Source organism: Helobdella robusta, assembly GCF_000326865.2.
Source record: "Helobdella robusta unplaced genomic scaffold HELROscaffold_16, whole genome shotgun sequence".
Classification (NCBI taxonomy): domain Eukaryota; kingdom Metazoa; phylum Annelida; class Clitellata; order Rhynchobdellida; family Glossiphoniidae; genus Helobdella; species Helobdella robusta.
The window spans coordinates 1902463-1919775 of NW_008703893.1; the positions used below are offsets into that span (position 1 = coordinate 1902463).

General features: G+C 34.5%; 2 protein-coding genes across 2 annotated transcripts in view; one reads left to right on the top strand and one right to left on the bottom strand.

Annotated features, from left to right (window-relative positions):
* Nucleotides 1-1477, bottom strand: part of HELRODRAFT_169733 (hypothetical protein) — a gene marked incomplete at both ends in the record, with an annotated part of 1723 nt that extends 246 nt beyond the window's left edge. The window contains one exon of the mRNA XM_009015553.1: nt 456-1477. Within this exon, the coding sequence (XP_009013801.1) occupies nt 456-1477 (1022 nt within the window). The remainder of the gene's footprint in view (nt 1-455) is intronic.
* An 8196-nt stretch (nt 1478-9673) lies between these two features.
* On the top strand, nt 9674-16750 carry HELRODRAFT_75529 (hypothetical protein; the record flags this gene model as incomplete). Its single annotated transcript, XM_009015554.1, has 14 exons — nt 9674-9763; nt 10505-10657; nt 11465-11614; nt 12669-12756; nt 13095-13145; nt 13259-13317; nt 13609-13680; nt 13813-13881; nt 14168-14251; nt 14522-14601; nt 14725-14809; nt 15283-15435; nt 15562-15665; nt 16408-16750. Coding segments are annotated over 14 exons (1581 nt in total), but the record flags the coding sequence as incomplete, so codon positions are not given.
* Nucleotides 16751-17313: the final 563 nt, after the last annotated feature.

A 17313-nucleotide genomic window follows, 5' to 3' on the forward strand; every position in this document is an offset into this window, starting at 1 on the left:
TTGTTGTTGCTGCTGATGAATGGGATAATGACGTCGATAACTTTTCTAATGATGATGTTGTTGTTGTTGTTAATGTTGTTGTTGTTGTTGATGATGTTGTTGTTGCTGGTGATGAATAGGATAATGACGTCGATAACTTTTCTAATGATGATGTTGTTGTTGTTGATGATGATTTTGTTGTTGTTGTTGATGTTGTTGTTGTTGATGATGATGTTGTTGTTGGCGGTAGTGCTGATGCTGATGATGTTATTGTTGTTAGTGTTTTAAGTTCGGTAGTAGTAATTGTAGTTTGGTTAGATGATGCAGTAGTAGATGTTGTATTTAAATCTCTGGCTGTTGTTAATGTTATTGTTGTTGGTGTTGTTGTTGTTGTTGGTGGTGATGTTGATGTTGTTGTATCTAACAACAAATTGATCGGCGATAGATAATTAAAATTGTCAAAAGGTTTTGATAACGTTGGCGATCTTTCTGAAACAAAACTCTCCGTCAGCTTTTCCATGCTGTTTAGAAAGGGATACCCTTTGAAAAAATCGTCTTCTTCGTTATAGTAAATGTTGTTGCTGCTGTTGTTGTTGTTGTTGTTGTTGTTGTTGTTTTTAGCGTTGTTAGAGTTGTTGTTGATGATGTTACGTGTATGGCTAAAAAACCCATCAATTTTGCTGTTAAAACTGTTAATTTCGTTATCAAAGTTGTAGAATTCATGTGGATGGCTAAAAAAGTCGTCAATTTTGTTGTTGAAGTTGTTGATGTCTTTGTTCTTAATGATGTCATTGTAGTTGTTAATGTTTTTGTCATTGTTGTTGATGTTGCCATTGTTGTTGTTATTGCTACTGTTGCTGCTGTTGTAACGAGAAAGACTAAAAAACTCGTCTAGTTTGTTGTTTAAGTTGCTGGCATTTATATCATTGTTGTAGTCGTTATCTAGGCTATGTGGAGAACTAAAAAAGTCATCAAGCTTATCGCTGAAAATGTTGATGTCATTGCTGTTGTTATTTGTGCTGATGTCACGTGGGTTTAAGTTGTTGTTAAGGATGTTAAAGTCGTTGTTGATGTTGTCGTAGTTTAAGTTATTGTTGTTGTTGATGTCGTTATTGTTGTTGTTGTTTACACAGGCGTCACTGAAATCTATTAAAAGTTCGCCATCATCTGTGTAACTGTTGCTATTAATGTTAACATCATTACTATTGTCGTTGTAGTTGTGGTTATTGTTGTTACTGTCATTATTATTATTATTATTTTTATTATTATTATTATTATTATTATTATTATTATTATTATTATGGTTTTTGTTATTATTATTATTTATATAATTAATATTAGTGGCCATGTTATCTTTGAGAAAATTGTTTTCTTCAAAGTAGGTTGCTTCGCTTGAATCTGTAAGCGTCAAATCAGAGTTTTTCGTGGAGACAGCATCGTCATTGCTGTTGTGGTTTATGACGTCATTGTTGTTGGTGTTATTATTGATGTCATTCATGTTGGGGTGTTGATGTTAGCGTTTAAGTTAATGTCTGTAGCAATGATTTCGTTAAGCACGTCGTTTTTATTAATGTTTTAAAGGTTATTGCTACAGATGTTGATGTCGTTGCTACTGATGTTGTTGTCAGTATGGATGTTTTTGTGTATTTTGTTGTTGTTGTTGTTGGTGTTGTTGTTGTCGATATTGTTATAAAAACACATGTCTGGAAACAAATCCTGACGGCTTATATCTACTTGACTGTCTGCATTTTTCATGTTGGCAAAATATTTATGTAAATTGTCGTTTTTCGAATTGGAAGTCACGTTTTTGTTGCTGTTGTTGTTGTTGTTGTGTGTTGCTGTTGTTGTTGTTGTTGCTGTAGTTGTTGAGTGTTGTTGTTGTATGTTGTTGATGTAACGCGTGGCAACTATTGCCGCAGATGTCGTCTTTTGCATTTGCTAATTTGGTTTCTGTAAATGATAAAGTTGGGAACTTCGAAATAATTTTTACGCTAATTGTTGAGTTGTCATCAGTTGTGATTGACGTTGTCGTTTTTGCTGCTGTTGTTGGTGCTATTGTTACTGTCGTTATTTTTATACACTCTATCTTCTTAATGTCGTTGTTTGTGTATCCGAAAAATTTGCTTTCATCACAGTTGTAGGAAAAGTTCATATCTCCATCATTTCACTGAAACATTTCAAGAGTTTTGTCTCAACAAAAGATTGGTAGCTAACAGTTTCACATAACAAATTACTAAACTTACTACATACATAAACATATATTTTTAAAAAATTACAATTGTAATGTTATAATTGTAACAATTATTTTTTTATACAGAATTAGTCTTTTCCTAATAGTATAAGTACATATACTTGTTGGATTAGTATTTTACATATAGGGTAAGTGTATATTTTACTAAGAAAGAAAGAAAGAATACTTGGGTATTAAAAATTGATAAACCGATTGGATGCAAATGCAATACAATATATACGTAATAAATACAATGATGCAATTTACCTGAGATGCTGTGTGATCATAAAATCTTTAATATTTGTAATACCCTAAGCATGTGTTCGGAATGATGTGTTTATTATGTTTAACTATATCCTTCTCATATTTATATGTGTTTCAGTGAAACAAAAAAAAAGAAAGAGAGAGAGGAGAGAGAGAAAGAGAAGGAGATATAAAGAAAGAGAAAAAAGAAAGACAGAAACAGAGAGAGAGAGAGAGAGAGAGAGAGAGAGAGAGAGAGAGAGAGAGAGAGAGAGAGAGAGAGGGAAGAAAGAGTCGAACATTTTTCTGATTTAAGCTACTGATGCAACAGATGTTACACGTTACATCCACAATATATTGTAGTACGAGCTATCTTTGTTAATATTAATACCAGATGAGGTTTGGGTTATTAGAAAACGGACTATTTCAGTGTTAATTCAAATGTTAACTGTAAATTTATTAATATATTGTTGTTATATAACATTTGTGTGAATTTAATTTTATGCAATAATTCCATTTGGGAATAAATAACATGAAATTTGATAACATACGAATTACATGATAACATATAAATTAGGAAAATAATAAAAATCTCTTCATATACCATACATTCAGCTAGATAAAATTAAAATTCATAGTTATATGCATTAAATAAATAAGAATAATCTTACAAAATATGACAAATAGGCGTAAAATTCAACAAAAACATAATTTGTAAGAGAAAATTGCGTCCAATCATATAGGATATTATTTAAATACAAGTACACCTGTACGAAAGCACATCCCTGGGAAATAGGAAATTCCCAACAGGTTTTGTTAATATCAATTAAGAAGATAAAATATTAAAGTGCAATAATTAGTTGTCGATCATTTTCTATTTACTAATTTACTGATGAACGCCTTATCGAATTGCCATTAAAGTTAGTTTATTCTTTTATCTATTCATCCATCCATTCGTTTTTTATTTGTTTTTTTCATTTTTGTGTTTATTTGTTCATTTTCCCTTTCATGTCCTGGTTCATCTGTTGTTTTATTTGCTATTATAAGCAGTTACATATATATATATATATATATATATATATATATATATATATATATATATATATATATATATATAGTATATACTATATTATGACAGTAAAAAATTCATCTTAAAAACCACATTAAAAAAATGTTTATTTTATAATTTTATATAATTATAGTTATTATAGTAAAATATTCAAATAGTTTATTTTATTTATTCATTCGTTTGTTTGTTGGTTTACCCATTTATTTATTTTTATTTTATATTGATTTATTCTTTTGTTATTAAAAATTATTAGTCATTTTTATTTATTTCCTTTGTTTGTTTATTCATTCATTTTGAATTTTGATATTGTCATCTACATTTCTCTATTTATATCATTCATTCATTCATCTTCTATACACTCTGATACTTCTTTATTTGGTCAATTATTCATTCATTTGTTCATTCATTCATTCATAGTATCTTCTTTATGTCCATATGATAATGATGTACACATGAACACACATAAACATGCTGCTTTTTAGACACACCTATTTGTCAAACTTTTCATAAGTACCTTTTTAATAATTAGTTAGTTATAAATAAAAAGATGAATGATATGCTAATTATGAATGACCCTAGTATAGGTATTAGGTATATTGTAAATAATATTATTTCATTTGTTTGAAAATAATTAATTATTATTATTGCTATTATTACCATTTTATTCATTGTTATTACTATTTTTATTATTATATAATTTATTTTTTTATAGTAATTTTATTATAATTCATTTTTTAGCTCATTAAAGGATCAAATAAGAAGAAAAAGCAGCATGGATAGCAAAAAGAATTGTTAGAAGTTTTATTCTTAAAAATGTTTTTCATAAATTATTTCTCAATAATAAGTTAATTAATATTTTTGCTTAGTAAATCCCTTGATGGATCTGGTATTTTTAGAGTATTAAATAACAACATACACTGTTTCCTATTTAAATTTTAAATATTAAAAGTGTCGTGTAAATATTTCTTCAAAATTATTCCTTCTACGGTTCTTTCATTTGTTTGTTTTAATTCTTATTTAATTAATAATTTAATCTGAGAGTTATTATTATTATTGTTTTGTTTTTCATTTTCATTATTTTTAATGATAAACAAGATTATAAGCCAAAGCCCCTAGTGCCTCCAAAGCCAGTTATTCCTGACGAGATAAAAAGGTTTTTTTTTATAAAAAAATTATCTTAATTATTTTTTTAATTAATTAATTAATTATAGATAATATTAATGGTGAGTGGGGAAGGTGGGGAACGAGTGATAAGTAAAATAGACCCCTGTGGGGTATGTGATAGGAGAGTGAAGGCTAACTCGGTATTGTGTATAGGATGTCAGAAATGGGTGCATAAGAGATGTAGTGGTGTGAGGGGGGCACTGAAAAAGGTGGAAGGCACGTTCAAATGTAAGAAATGTGTTCATGGTGTGATTAATAGGACGGACGCAAGGACGGGGTTGAGTGATGGTATTGAAAGAGTGGAAAGCTTTGTTTACTTAGGGGATAAGCTGAATGCGGATGGAGGATGTTTGAGCGCAGTTACGGCTAGAGTTCGTGTGGGATGGATGAAATTTAGGGAACTGGGTGGGGTATTGTGTGGAAAGAAATGGTCAGTGAAGATGAAAGAGAGGGTATATAAAGCATGTGTGAGAGCAGCGATGATATATGGTGGTGAAACTTGGGTGTTGAGGAGAGAGGAGGAAAGTGTACTGCAGAGGGCTGAAAGAGCTATGGTGAGGATGATGTGTGGGGTTAAAGTGAAGGATAGGAGGAGTAGTACAGAGCTGATGTCAATGATGGGACTGAATGAGGACATTGTGACATTGATAAGGAGATCGAGATTGCGGTGGTATGGACATGTGTTGAGAAGGGATGAAAGGGTCGGGATTAGGCGAGCGTTGGAGTTCGAGGTTGAAGGAGTGGTAGGAAGGGGTCGTCCGCGATTGGGATGGAGAGAGCAGGTGGAGAAGGACAGGGTGAAAGCGGGGTTGCGTGATACTGAGGCGAGTGACAGATGTGGATGGCGTCGAGGGGTATTTCGGTTTCATCATAGGTAGCCAAACGGCAACCCCCGATCTCGGGGAAAATGCCGTCTAAACGTGTGTTTGTTTGTTTGTTTTTGTTTTATAGATAATATTAATTAATTAATACTATCTAATTAGTTAAGTTAATTTCATATTGACAAATAATGTTGATAAAATCTAATGTATTAAAGGCAAAAAAAAGCATTGGGTCATTATACAATTCTTGTGTAGATTCATATGAAACTATAGCTGCATGTGTTTTATATGCACCTGATATATATACCTAATGTTGTATAAAACAAATTTTGGTTATAATAACTAAGGATTTAAGTTGATCATCTTGAAATTTTACTACGCCAATCACTATTTCCATACAGCAAACTTCATTTCAAACAATCCAATGGAATATCACCAATGATCACAAAGTGCCCAGTTTCAAAATTAGAAACAACGAAATCGAGTAAGAGGGAGAAAGTTAACAACACAACTCCACCCAAAGAAGAGAAAGGAGAAATGGAATTAGATGTGGAATCAAACGTAAACAGTCGCCTGTCAATCAAAGTGCCTCCACCTCCTTCACAGCAGTCATCTTCGACATCGGCTCACAAAATTTCTTTTGAACAGCAGTTAAATCATCTTAAACAGCAGCTAAAAATAGAAACGTCTTTATCATCCTCATCATCAAATTTTGTACCGCCTGTTAAAAAACTCTTCTCACCAACCAGGAAAACCATTTTGAATACTAAAAGTAAAACCGAAAATGAGAAAAGCACTAAAAGTGATTCTAAATCTAATAATAACGAGAAAAATGATAGTCGTAATAATGATAACAACGAGAGTATTAGTCATCATAACGAACTACTGTTACAAATTCCACCATCATCGCCATTATCTGCATCACCATCGCCGTCATCATACTCACATACGGGTTTGGATCATATGATACCACTACATCAACAACAGCAACAACAACAGAAACATCAACAACAGCAACAACAGAATGAAAGACTTTTTAATGACTTACATCCCAGAGATCACATTCCCATGCCAGTGGCAAGGAAAAAGATTTTAGTTGGTGAAGAGGGAGGTAGAAATCTAAATAATCATTCCACTGAAGATGATGGTGTCGTCTGTGGTAACGTTGTTGTTGTTGCTGCTGCTGCTGATAAAAAAGCTGATGATGGCAAAATTGTTGTCGTTGACGACGACGTCAACGTTGACGCTGGCGGAATAACTCAATTACAACAACAACACAAATCGACAACACCGTCTAATGTTAAACAAGATTTTGAAGTAGATCATAATATTGTAGCGACGACATTAGAAATAGCACCAACAACGACATCAATAAGAACATCAACATCAACAAAACTGAAGACATCAACGAAATCAACAACGCAAAAACAGCAACAAAAACCCACATCGACAAACTCCAGACAAGGAGGTGTTGAAGAGAACCTGGATGTCTTAATTCCTGCAAGAACCAGTTTAGAAATGCAAAAGAAAAATAACAACAGCAACAACAACAACAACAGCAGTAGCAACATTGATAACAAGGCAGCTGTAAGCAGAAGAATAAAAAAATTAAACTCTGAAGCAATCCCAGATTCAGAAGTCATCAACAACAACAACAAGAGCACAGTAGACAAACGACATCTATCACTATTTACTGTCTCCTACAGCAACAACAACAATGACGTCAACAAACTCAACAACGCCCAACAGCCGCCAAAATTTTCTTTATCATCGCCAGAGAGAAAATCCACCAAGAAAAATAAACTAAACAGCGTTGCTCTTGATGATAAAAAGCTCAAACCATCAGCACTTCAAATTTCTTCAGATCATCGTAATCTCAATAGGTCTTTCGATTTTGCTCTAAACAATCTCTTGGGTAGGAATCTCTTCATGAAGGATAAACAGCAGCAGCAACAGCAGCAGCAGCAACAGCAGCAGCAGCAACAACAACAAAGTGTAGCCGCAGCCGCAACGGCGACAGCATCATCAAAAGAACAAACAACTGCAACGTCGTCTTCTATGTTCTATATCCAGATGGATAAATGTTCTACGTCCTCCTCACTGAGTGTTGTCGATCTGAAAGGCTGCGAGTTTCTTCCAGCCTCTAAGAATAATGGCCTGTTTGTGCAGAGCTTGAAAGGTTGTTTGCTGTTTCATTTGTTGGTTCATTTATTCATTTAATATTTTTTCACTAATTTTTTTTATCCATACAAGTGCTTCGTTTATTGATTCGTTTATTGACTTGTTTGTTGTTTGTTTGTTTGTTTGTTTGTTTGTTTGTTTGTTTGTTTGTTCGTTTATTGCCTTGTTTATATATTTATTCATATATTTACTCGTTCATTCAACTATTCGTTTAATCATTAATTAATTAATTAATTAATTCATTCATTCATTCATTCACCCATTCAGTCATTTTGATAAACTGACTAAACGGTTTTATAGATAGATCGATTGAAGTGTTTGCTTAATGAATGAATGAATGAATGATTGAATAAATATTATTTAAGCTGATTGACTGAAAATTTCAAAATAATGAATGAACATTTGAAAAGACGAATAGGGAGGTGAATTAATTAAATGGTTGATCTAACCAAATGGCAATAAATATATCTATTGCACGCATACAAACAATCAAACACACACAGCACACACACACATGCAGACACACAGCACACACACTCACACACACGCAGCCAAACAGCTGGACTGGTTTCAACAACAACACAGGAAACAACAACATCTTTCCAACTCATCAACGACATCAACAACACCGACCAACAACAACAACTATTACTACCCCCAAGATATATCATCATCATCATCATCCACCGCAGCCCTTGATGTGTTTTCCCCTCCCCACCAATCAAAATTGAACACATCCTTCGAGAGCCAATTAGAGCAGGCTACTAAAAATAACAACCAATACGATCTCGATGTTAATGTTCATGTAGATGATGACGGTGATTATGTTGAGAATGATGACCTCAGAAAGAGTAGAAGCGATTCTGTGGCTGCTGATTATGTGACCCCAGACAGCTACAACAGCCACAACGACAACCACAAAGATATCAGTTTGAGGAAAAATGACGTCAACAGGTTAAGTATAGACAACTACTTCGTTAACGACGAAGACATGGCGGTAAGCAGTTTTGGTGATGATATGCCTCTAATAGATGATGACGATGATAATAATAATAATAATAACAACAACAATAACAACATACAAAAAACTCGCAACCGCAATGATAATTACAACAACAACAACAATAGAAACAACTATGATAATAATAGTAATAAAAATGATGACGATGATGACGATCTTTCGTCGTCGTTGTCGTCGCTGACGTCATCTGTGACGTCATCCTCGCATCAGTCCTTCGACAGTAGTTACAACTCGCTGAAAAGGTATTTAAACAGCAGCCTGGATCAAGAAAAGATCAAGGCCGTATCTTCTCGAAATAGCAATACTACCAAATCAAGAATCGCTACCAACGCCACTGCCGCCACCACCACTACTACTGCTACTTCTATTAATAATAATAATATTATTAATAATAATAATAGTAGTAATAGTAATTATACTGCAAATTTTTGTAAGAATAGAATTAGTAGTAATAATTCGCTGAGGCTCAAACAAAAATACAAAAAGTTAGCCGACAGGAAGAAAAATATCAGCACGAACATCATTGATAGTGGCAATGATGATGACGACGATGATGTTAATAATAATAATAATAATAATAATAATAATAATAGTAATAATGATGATGGTATTAATGACGATGATGATGGTAATGGTGATGTCAATAGATGGAATTTCGTAAACTCTGAGAATGATAACAGCAACAACATCACCATTGTTAATGATGACGATGATGATGATGGTGATGGTGATAGAAAATTTAATGATGTTAAAAATAATAACAATAATGATAATAATAATAATAATATCAGTGTTGGTGTTGATGATAATGAGGTTAGCGTTATTGCCGCTGATGCTGATGATGACGGTTCTGAAGTTGGAAAAAGCAGCAATGAAAGAAAGGTATATAAATGTGATTACATCAATTAATTATTGTTATTATTATTATTATCATTATTATTCTTATTATTATTATTTATTTTTAGAAGAGTTCTAAGGATAAACCATACATGGTAGCTCTGGAGATAGTGTCCTCTGAGCAGAGCTTCATAAACATCTTGAAACTACTGGACGAGGTATGATACCGCAAACTATGATAACAACATTAATAATAATAATAATTATTATTATTATTGTTGTTGTTGTTGTTGTTGTTGTTGTTATTTCTTTTATTTGGGTCCCTGCAATTATCTAATTAATGATCATTTTAATGCTGTTTCATGACTAGCTTGTATGCATGCATACCTCACCTCTAAAACTGAATGACTACTGTGATAGAAACACAGCTTATTTGTATGTATGCGTGTGCGTTCGTTTGCGTGCGTGTGCGTGCGTGCGTGTGATGAAATTATTTATAATTAATGATAAAAATGGTAGCGAAGGAATGGCCGATATTGAAAGGATGTTAATTATTAATAAGTAAATGATCCTTTCGATTGGAGGATTGGAGTGTGGCTGAGTATGACTGATATTTACACTACGCAACCCGACAGCACGAGGTTCGAACGCACGCGCAAGCATTGCATAACGTGCTAAGAATTTATCCTTGTCTTTTTTTCTTTCTTTCTTTTTTATTATTTTTTAAAAAATAAGATTCTGGCGAACGCAGAAACTATTACGGCAAGCAAGGCCATAGTATAAAAGGACGACGAAAAATGTCTTTGAGTTTGACTCAGACAGCATTTGAATTACTCTAGCACGAAAGTAAAACGTGAAACACGACTGTCTTACCATCAGAGCTAACTCTTCAAATATGCAAGGATACTAGTGATACTACTGATCAATTGACCCAATAATCTGATTTTTAATTGGTACAGGACTTTCCGAATTTCATCCAATCAGAGAGAGCCTGTGGGAGAATGACGGAAGGGCCGGCAGACGTTAGAGACATCATCCGTCACTTGGGCAGTCTGAGGCAGTTCAGCGAGGAACTCCTGGCGAGATTGCGAGATCGTGTCAATAGTTGGTACGTTGGCTGTAACATTTCCGTTCTCACTTTATTTGTGTTATCGCTACATAATGGTCATACGCATGTAAAATTGTTTTATTTATGTTATTGTTATTATTTTTGTTCTGTATGTATACGTTTATTATTGCTATTGTTATTGTTATTATTATTATTGTTATTATTATTATTAGTTTTAAAAAATCTTTCCGTCTATGAATTTTTGGCGCTTTTACAATTGCCTATTTAGTTGACTGACAGGTTTTTGTGTGTTTCTGTGTGTGTGTAAGTGTGTTTGTTTGCGTGTGTTTATGTGTAAGTGTGTTTGTTCGCGTGTGTTTATGTGTAAGTGTGTTTGTTTGCGTGTGTGTGCGTGCGCGTGCGTGTGTGTGATTAGACTTCTGTTTGCTTGGTAGATAATGGTATAAATTATCTGGAAGTATTAGAGTTAATGACTTTTTGGTAATTTATTAAAAGGAGGGGTCTTGAAAATCGTGATGACGGTTATTCTTTTACTTATTATTAATTAATTAAATTATTATTTATTTATAAATTATTTTTATTATGATTTTTATAATTAAGTATTATTATTTTATTATATTTGGAATATTGTTTGTCAAACAAACAAACACGAACACACAAACACACACACACACACACACACATACAGACAAACAACTACTCTAATATGCACAAGTACTTAAAAATGGCGAAAATCTTTACAAAATCAGGACACTTTGTGTAACGTACACACACAGTACACAAACATACACATGTGCACACAAACAGACACATACAAACACATACACGCACGCACACACACAGGCACAAGGACCCGAGAATTGCAGATGTTTTCGAAAAAACTGGCCACTTCTTAAAACTGTACAGTAACTACATTAGAGATTTCAGCGCTATGACTCAGGACCTAGACAACGCAAGGAAAAAATTTCCTGAATTTGATAAGGCTGTACTTGAATTTGAGGTTAAATTTACATTTTTTTGTTGTCTGACTGTCTGCCTCTGTCTGTTTCTCTGTCTGTCTCTGTCTGTCTCTGTCTGTCTGCCCGTCTCTGTCTGTCTACCTGTCAGTCCATGTGGAACTACATGTTTGTGTTTGTATTTATATTTGTGTTTGTGTGTTAGTGTCTTTTTGTCTCTGTGTGTGTATGTTTGTGTGTGTGTGTAGCTATTTATGTGTAGCTGTATTAGTATTAATAGCAGCAACAGTAGAAGTAGAAGTAGTAGCAGTGGTGGTTTCAGCAGCGGTAATAGTCAGTCATTATCGCTATCGCAACTGTATACTGTTGTTGGCTTTATTATTATTATTATAATTATTGTTGGTGTTGTTATTATTATTAGTAATACATAACAGCAGATAAAATTACCTATATAAGTTTTAATAATAATAATAAGGGAAATTTTACATGACAGATGGCGGCAGCATCATCATCATCGTTGTCGTCATTTAAGGATGTTACTTAGTAATTAATTAATTAATCAATTGTAATTCTCTGCGTTTGTTTGCGTGCGCGCGTGTGTTTGCGTGTGTGAGCGCGTGAGTGTGTGTGCGCGTGAGTGTGTGTGTGTGCGTGAGTGTGTTCTGGCAATAATAATTGTTGTTATAACCACTATGATGGTGGCACTGATCCAAAAACATTATCATCGATTTTTCCTTTAATTCATTAGTAAATTATTCCACAAACTTGTGATATTAATTGAATAATTTCGTCATTTACATATCCATCCACCAATCTATCTATCCAACTATGTAACCATCCATCGATCCGTTCTTCCATCTATCCATTCATTCATCAATTCATCTAATCATCTATCTATCCATTCATTCATTCATCAATTCATCTAACCATCCATCTATCTATCTATCCATTCATTCATTCATCAATTCATCTAACCATCAATCTATCTATCTCATCATTCATTCATCAATCCATCTATCTATCCATCTATCTATCCATTTATCTATCCATCCATCCATCTATCCCTCGATCTATCTGTCTATCATTATCATCACGCAGAGCTTACCACATTGTCACAAGTTGCCTTTGAAATTTTTTATGCTGAAGCCGGTACAGAGAATACCGCAGTACAAATTGCTAATACAAGGTATCAAAAAAATGGGTTAACCACTCACTCATTTACTCATTTCACCATCATGTTTAGTTGCATTATCTCCATCATCTTATCACCACCATCATCATCATTTTGCTGTGTTGTATACATACAAATACAGTTAAACAGTGATTGTTAATATGTGAGTGAATCCACTTCTGTTTTGCTAGAAACTTCTGTGGATTTTATATGATGTCGTTAATATTGCAACATTTTTAAGATAATTTTATGATATTATGAGAAAATTATGATAATATTACACTTAAGTTACGTATGCAGTCATCATAATTTTTAAACAACGTATGTACATCACATGTCTTCATCTACTACAGAATATTTGAAGTCTCTGAATCCAGCATCACCTGATTATGAGAATGCCAAAAGTTTGATTTTTCATTTTGTTTTTATTGTTTTGTTTGTTTCGAATAAATAAATTGTTTTTTTTCTATTTCATCGTTTCAATTTGTTAATTTATTAATTTATTCATAAACCCCAGAAGCCCTACCAGTAGTGACCAGTGCCTCTGAACACGCCAATGAGAGCATCAGAAACTATGTCAGTTTGACACGATTACCCAATGAAATATTCATTCATCTCATCTTATTAATATAATTTATTCGTCGTCATTTACTTAATTGACGCAATTAATTGAATAGATATCTCATTAATTCATTCATCTTATCTCGTTAGCATTGCTTATTCATTGTCGTTTGCCTAACGCAATTAACTGATCGATTATCTCGATCTAATCAACATAATTTATTCATCTTTTGTTGGGTTATAATTGCTTTTAACATAATTTATTTTACTTTTGTTTATTTTATTTTTATTTATTTTTTTTTCTAGGAAAACCAGAGTAAAATGCTTGCAATACAGAATTCCCTGGCTAGCAATGATATCATCATTGAACCTGGAAGGGTCAGCCATTATTTTTTATTCAATATTTTATTAATTTTTATTTGATTCTTTTTTTCTGAAATAATAAAATATCAAATACGTTTTCACATTTATTTGTCTTCAAAATTTTAGTTCATAATTCTTGAAACACAGAAATTCATAAAAGAGGGGCAGTTAATGAAACTTTCAAGAAAAGACATGCAACCTAGAATGTTCTTTCTGGTGAGGTCTTTCATTGCGTCATTAATCAGACGGTTTAGTGGTAGTGTGCTTACCTCTCGCTCTACAGTGACTAGTTTCGAATGCAAACAGATCCACATAATGTCGTTGTTGTCGTTGCGTTGTCCTACGTTGTTGTTGTTAGAGCCGCTTATATGTATGCCGTGTGCTTGTCGTTAAAATGTTAACTCCACGAAACGTCTCTGGCGCTATATAAATGTTCCGTTATTATTATTATTATTATATTATTATTATTATTATATTATTATTTAATTTTTGCAACCAACAGTTCAATGACATATTGTTGTACGCGATAGCCCATGGTTACAATAGCTACAAGGTCCGCAATGTCATAAGCCTCAATGGTCTGACTGTTAGTTTTGGGGGCTTTATTTTTTGGTTTCTGTTATATTTTTTTATGTGGCTGATGATTTGTGGATTGGTGTGGTGATGATGCTGGTGGGGTTGATGACTCTTTATAGGGTATCAATGGTGGCGATGTTGTCTCTAGTGATGATGATCATGGTGATGATGACGACGACGATGATGGTAGTGAGGATATTATTTAAGATTATGATGAAGATGGCGATGATGATAATAATCATGATGACGATGACGACGATGATGATGATAATGATTTAAGATTAGTTATCCGGAAGTTGATGAGTTCGAAACCGAGTTCAACATCATCGCCGTCGAAAGATCATTCACAGTGGCCGCCAGGTACATCCCTGTTCATTTTAACATTCGTGCAAACTTGATTACGTCATAATTTTGTTAATTATGTCAAAATTAGAATTATTTTATTACGTCATAATCATGGAAGTAAACTTTTCTTTGCACTAGCTCCAAGCAGGAGAGAGCAGAATGGATAGAAGCATTTGATAGGGCACTTTTTGAATACGAAGGCGTCATTAACAGTCAACAAAATGTTTGTTGTTGTTGTTGTTGATGATGATGATGCTATTTAGTTGTTGTTGTTGCTACTGTTACTGATGATGATGATGATATTTCTTTACAATTCACTATAATGTAATAGACAGACAGAGATTAATAATGATGAATAAAAATTCATAAATAACAAATTAACGTTTATAAAATTTAAACATATGAACGAACCAACATACAGACAACCAACCCACCTACCAATCAGCTAACCAATCAACCAACCAATCAATCAATAAACCAACCAACCAACTGAACAACCAGGAAATACGTAGAAGAAACAGCAACTTCTTGGACTCGCTCCACTCCTCAATAACCTCACCATCAATCAAATCACCCACACCCAGTGTAGGCACGCCGATGACAGCCTCATCATTCTACAACAACATCATCAGCCACAGTGGCGACCTCCTTTCGCCGTCGTCGACAATATCGTCAACGTCATCGCCACTCCGTAAGTCATCTTCAATCGTCGGTAGATCTGACGTTCAGTTTAAAGTCGGCGAGAAAGCTCCTGTCTGGGTGAAAGATGACCGCGTGTCGAAGTGTATGGTCTGTGGCAAGGGTTTCAGTATGACCTTCAGGAGACATCATTGCAGGGGCTGTGGGAAGGTGGGTTGTATTTTTTTAGAGGGTTTCGATTTTTTAAATTTTCTTCACTACTTTGGAAGCTGTTATCAAGGTTTCGTTCACACTCGGTTATATCCTCAAATGTTTTATCTAATTTCTTCTATCCAGGTGCTCTGTAGGCACTGTTCGGAGTGTGTGGCCCCAATGAAGTACAAGAACTACAAGCCATGCAGGTGCTGTCTCGAATGTTACGATGTTCTTCTTGAAGGTCGGTTCTTCAGGTTCTTCAATTGTATGTTTGTTCTTCAGTTGTTTGTTTGTTCTTTCTTAAACAGTTCATTGTCGCTTGTTCATGTGAACACTACTGTTGATCAATTTGTTAAATAGTCAGTTTATTCCATCAATCTACCATTCATTCATTCGTTAATCTATTTATTCACTTATCCATTCATTCGTTCATTCACTCGCCCCATCATTCCTCCACTTAGATGCGGAGCGGAGGTACAGAGTCTACAAGTCTTCATCGTTCTACTGCAGCAGCAGCACCAGCAACATCACCGCCATCGAAAACAACGACGACGACAACAACAACAACAAGATTTGCAACAGCACCAGCAACAGCAGCAACAACGCAACCAACATCAGCGACACTGATCTCAGTTTATCGATACAATCTCATTCGTACGACAACCGCCTTACTGGCAGTAATAACTTCATGAGCCTCAGTTCTAACAACTTGTCTCTGACTGCTAACGACTGCAACAACGACAGCAAAACTCTTTTATCTCTATTTCGAAGGAAGGTTGGCGGTGCTCGTGACAGCAGCATGATCAGGGATAGGTTCAGACCGTCTGTTCTCTGTGAGGTGTGTTTGATGTTTTGTGTGTGTGTGTGTTGTTGTTGTTGTTGTATGTACGTTGTTTTGTTGTGTAAATTCTACGTTCTCTTTCATTTTGTCACGTTTCAGTTTGAAGCAACATCATTTAGATAACCAGCACATCATCGGTAGTATAGAGGTTACAAAACATTACTACACCACCCAACAACCACACCACACTACAACCACACCATTCAACAACCACACGACGCCACACTGCAACCACTACCACAGGTAACAGCGGACGACACAAACTCGCAAATGAACGGCTATCTCCTACAGATCAGAAACAAAAAGTGGAAGAGGTACTGGTTCGTCCTGAAAGATTTTGTGCTGTACGCCTATGAAGCAAGCAGGGACACGACGGCCCTCTACTCCACCCCCCTCTTGGGCTACATGGTGCAGAGGAGTGCCCTATTGCCTCACACTTCGGTCTATTGTTGTTGCCTTCCGTTGTGCATGTCATGTTCATGGTGGTGATGATGAAGACGATGATGACCTGAACTAACTTAGCTGTATATAATGTAAACGCTCTTTGAAGTTGAGCGTTTTATTTGCCTTATTAATTCACACCACCACATTGCACTTGCAGAATGTCGTCTTAGGAAGGGATGGTGATGATGATAATGATTTGACCTTTGAACTGACACACTCTGGAGTCAAGCCATTAACGTTTAAAGCGGAAACCTGGGCGATAAAAGAAAAGTTTGTTTACGTATTTGGATTTATATTTTACGTTTGTGTGTATGTGTGACTTTGAATTTCTATGCTCTCCGTGCGTGTCATGCGGACTGAAGAATGATGAATGTTGACTGGACGTGTTTGTTTGTTTGTTTGTTTGTCTGTTTGTTCGTTCGTTCGTTCGTTCGTTCGTTCGTTCGTGTATTTGTTGTTGTTATTATTTAGATTACGCCGCTTTTCATTTTTTTATGGTTGTTTGTGTGTGGTTGTCTGTCTTGTTGCTAACAGTATGTTGGATGATGAAGGTATACCTGAGGATTGGCGACACAGTGTGTTGGTGTCGTTGTATAAGGGCAAAGGAG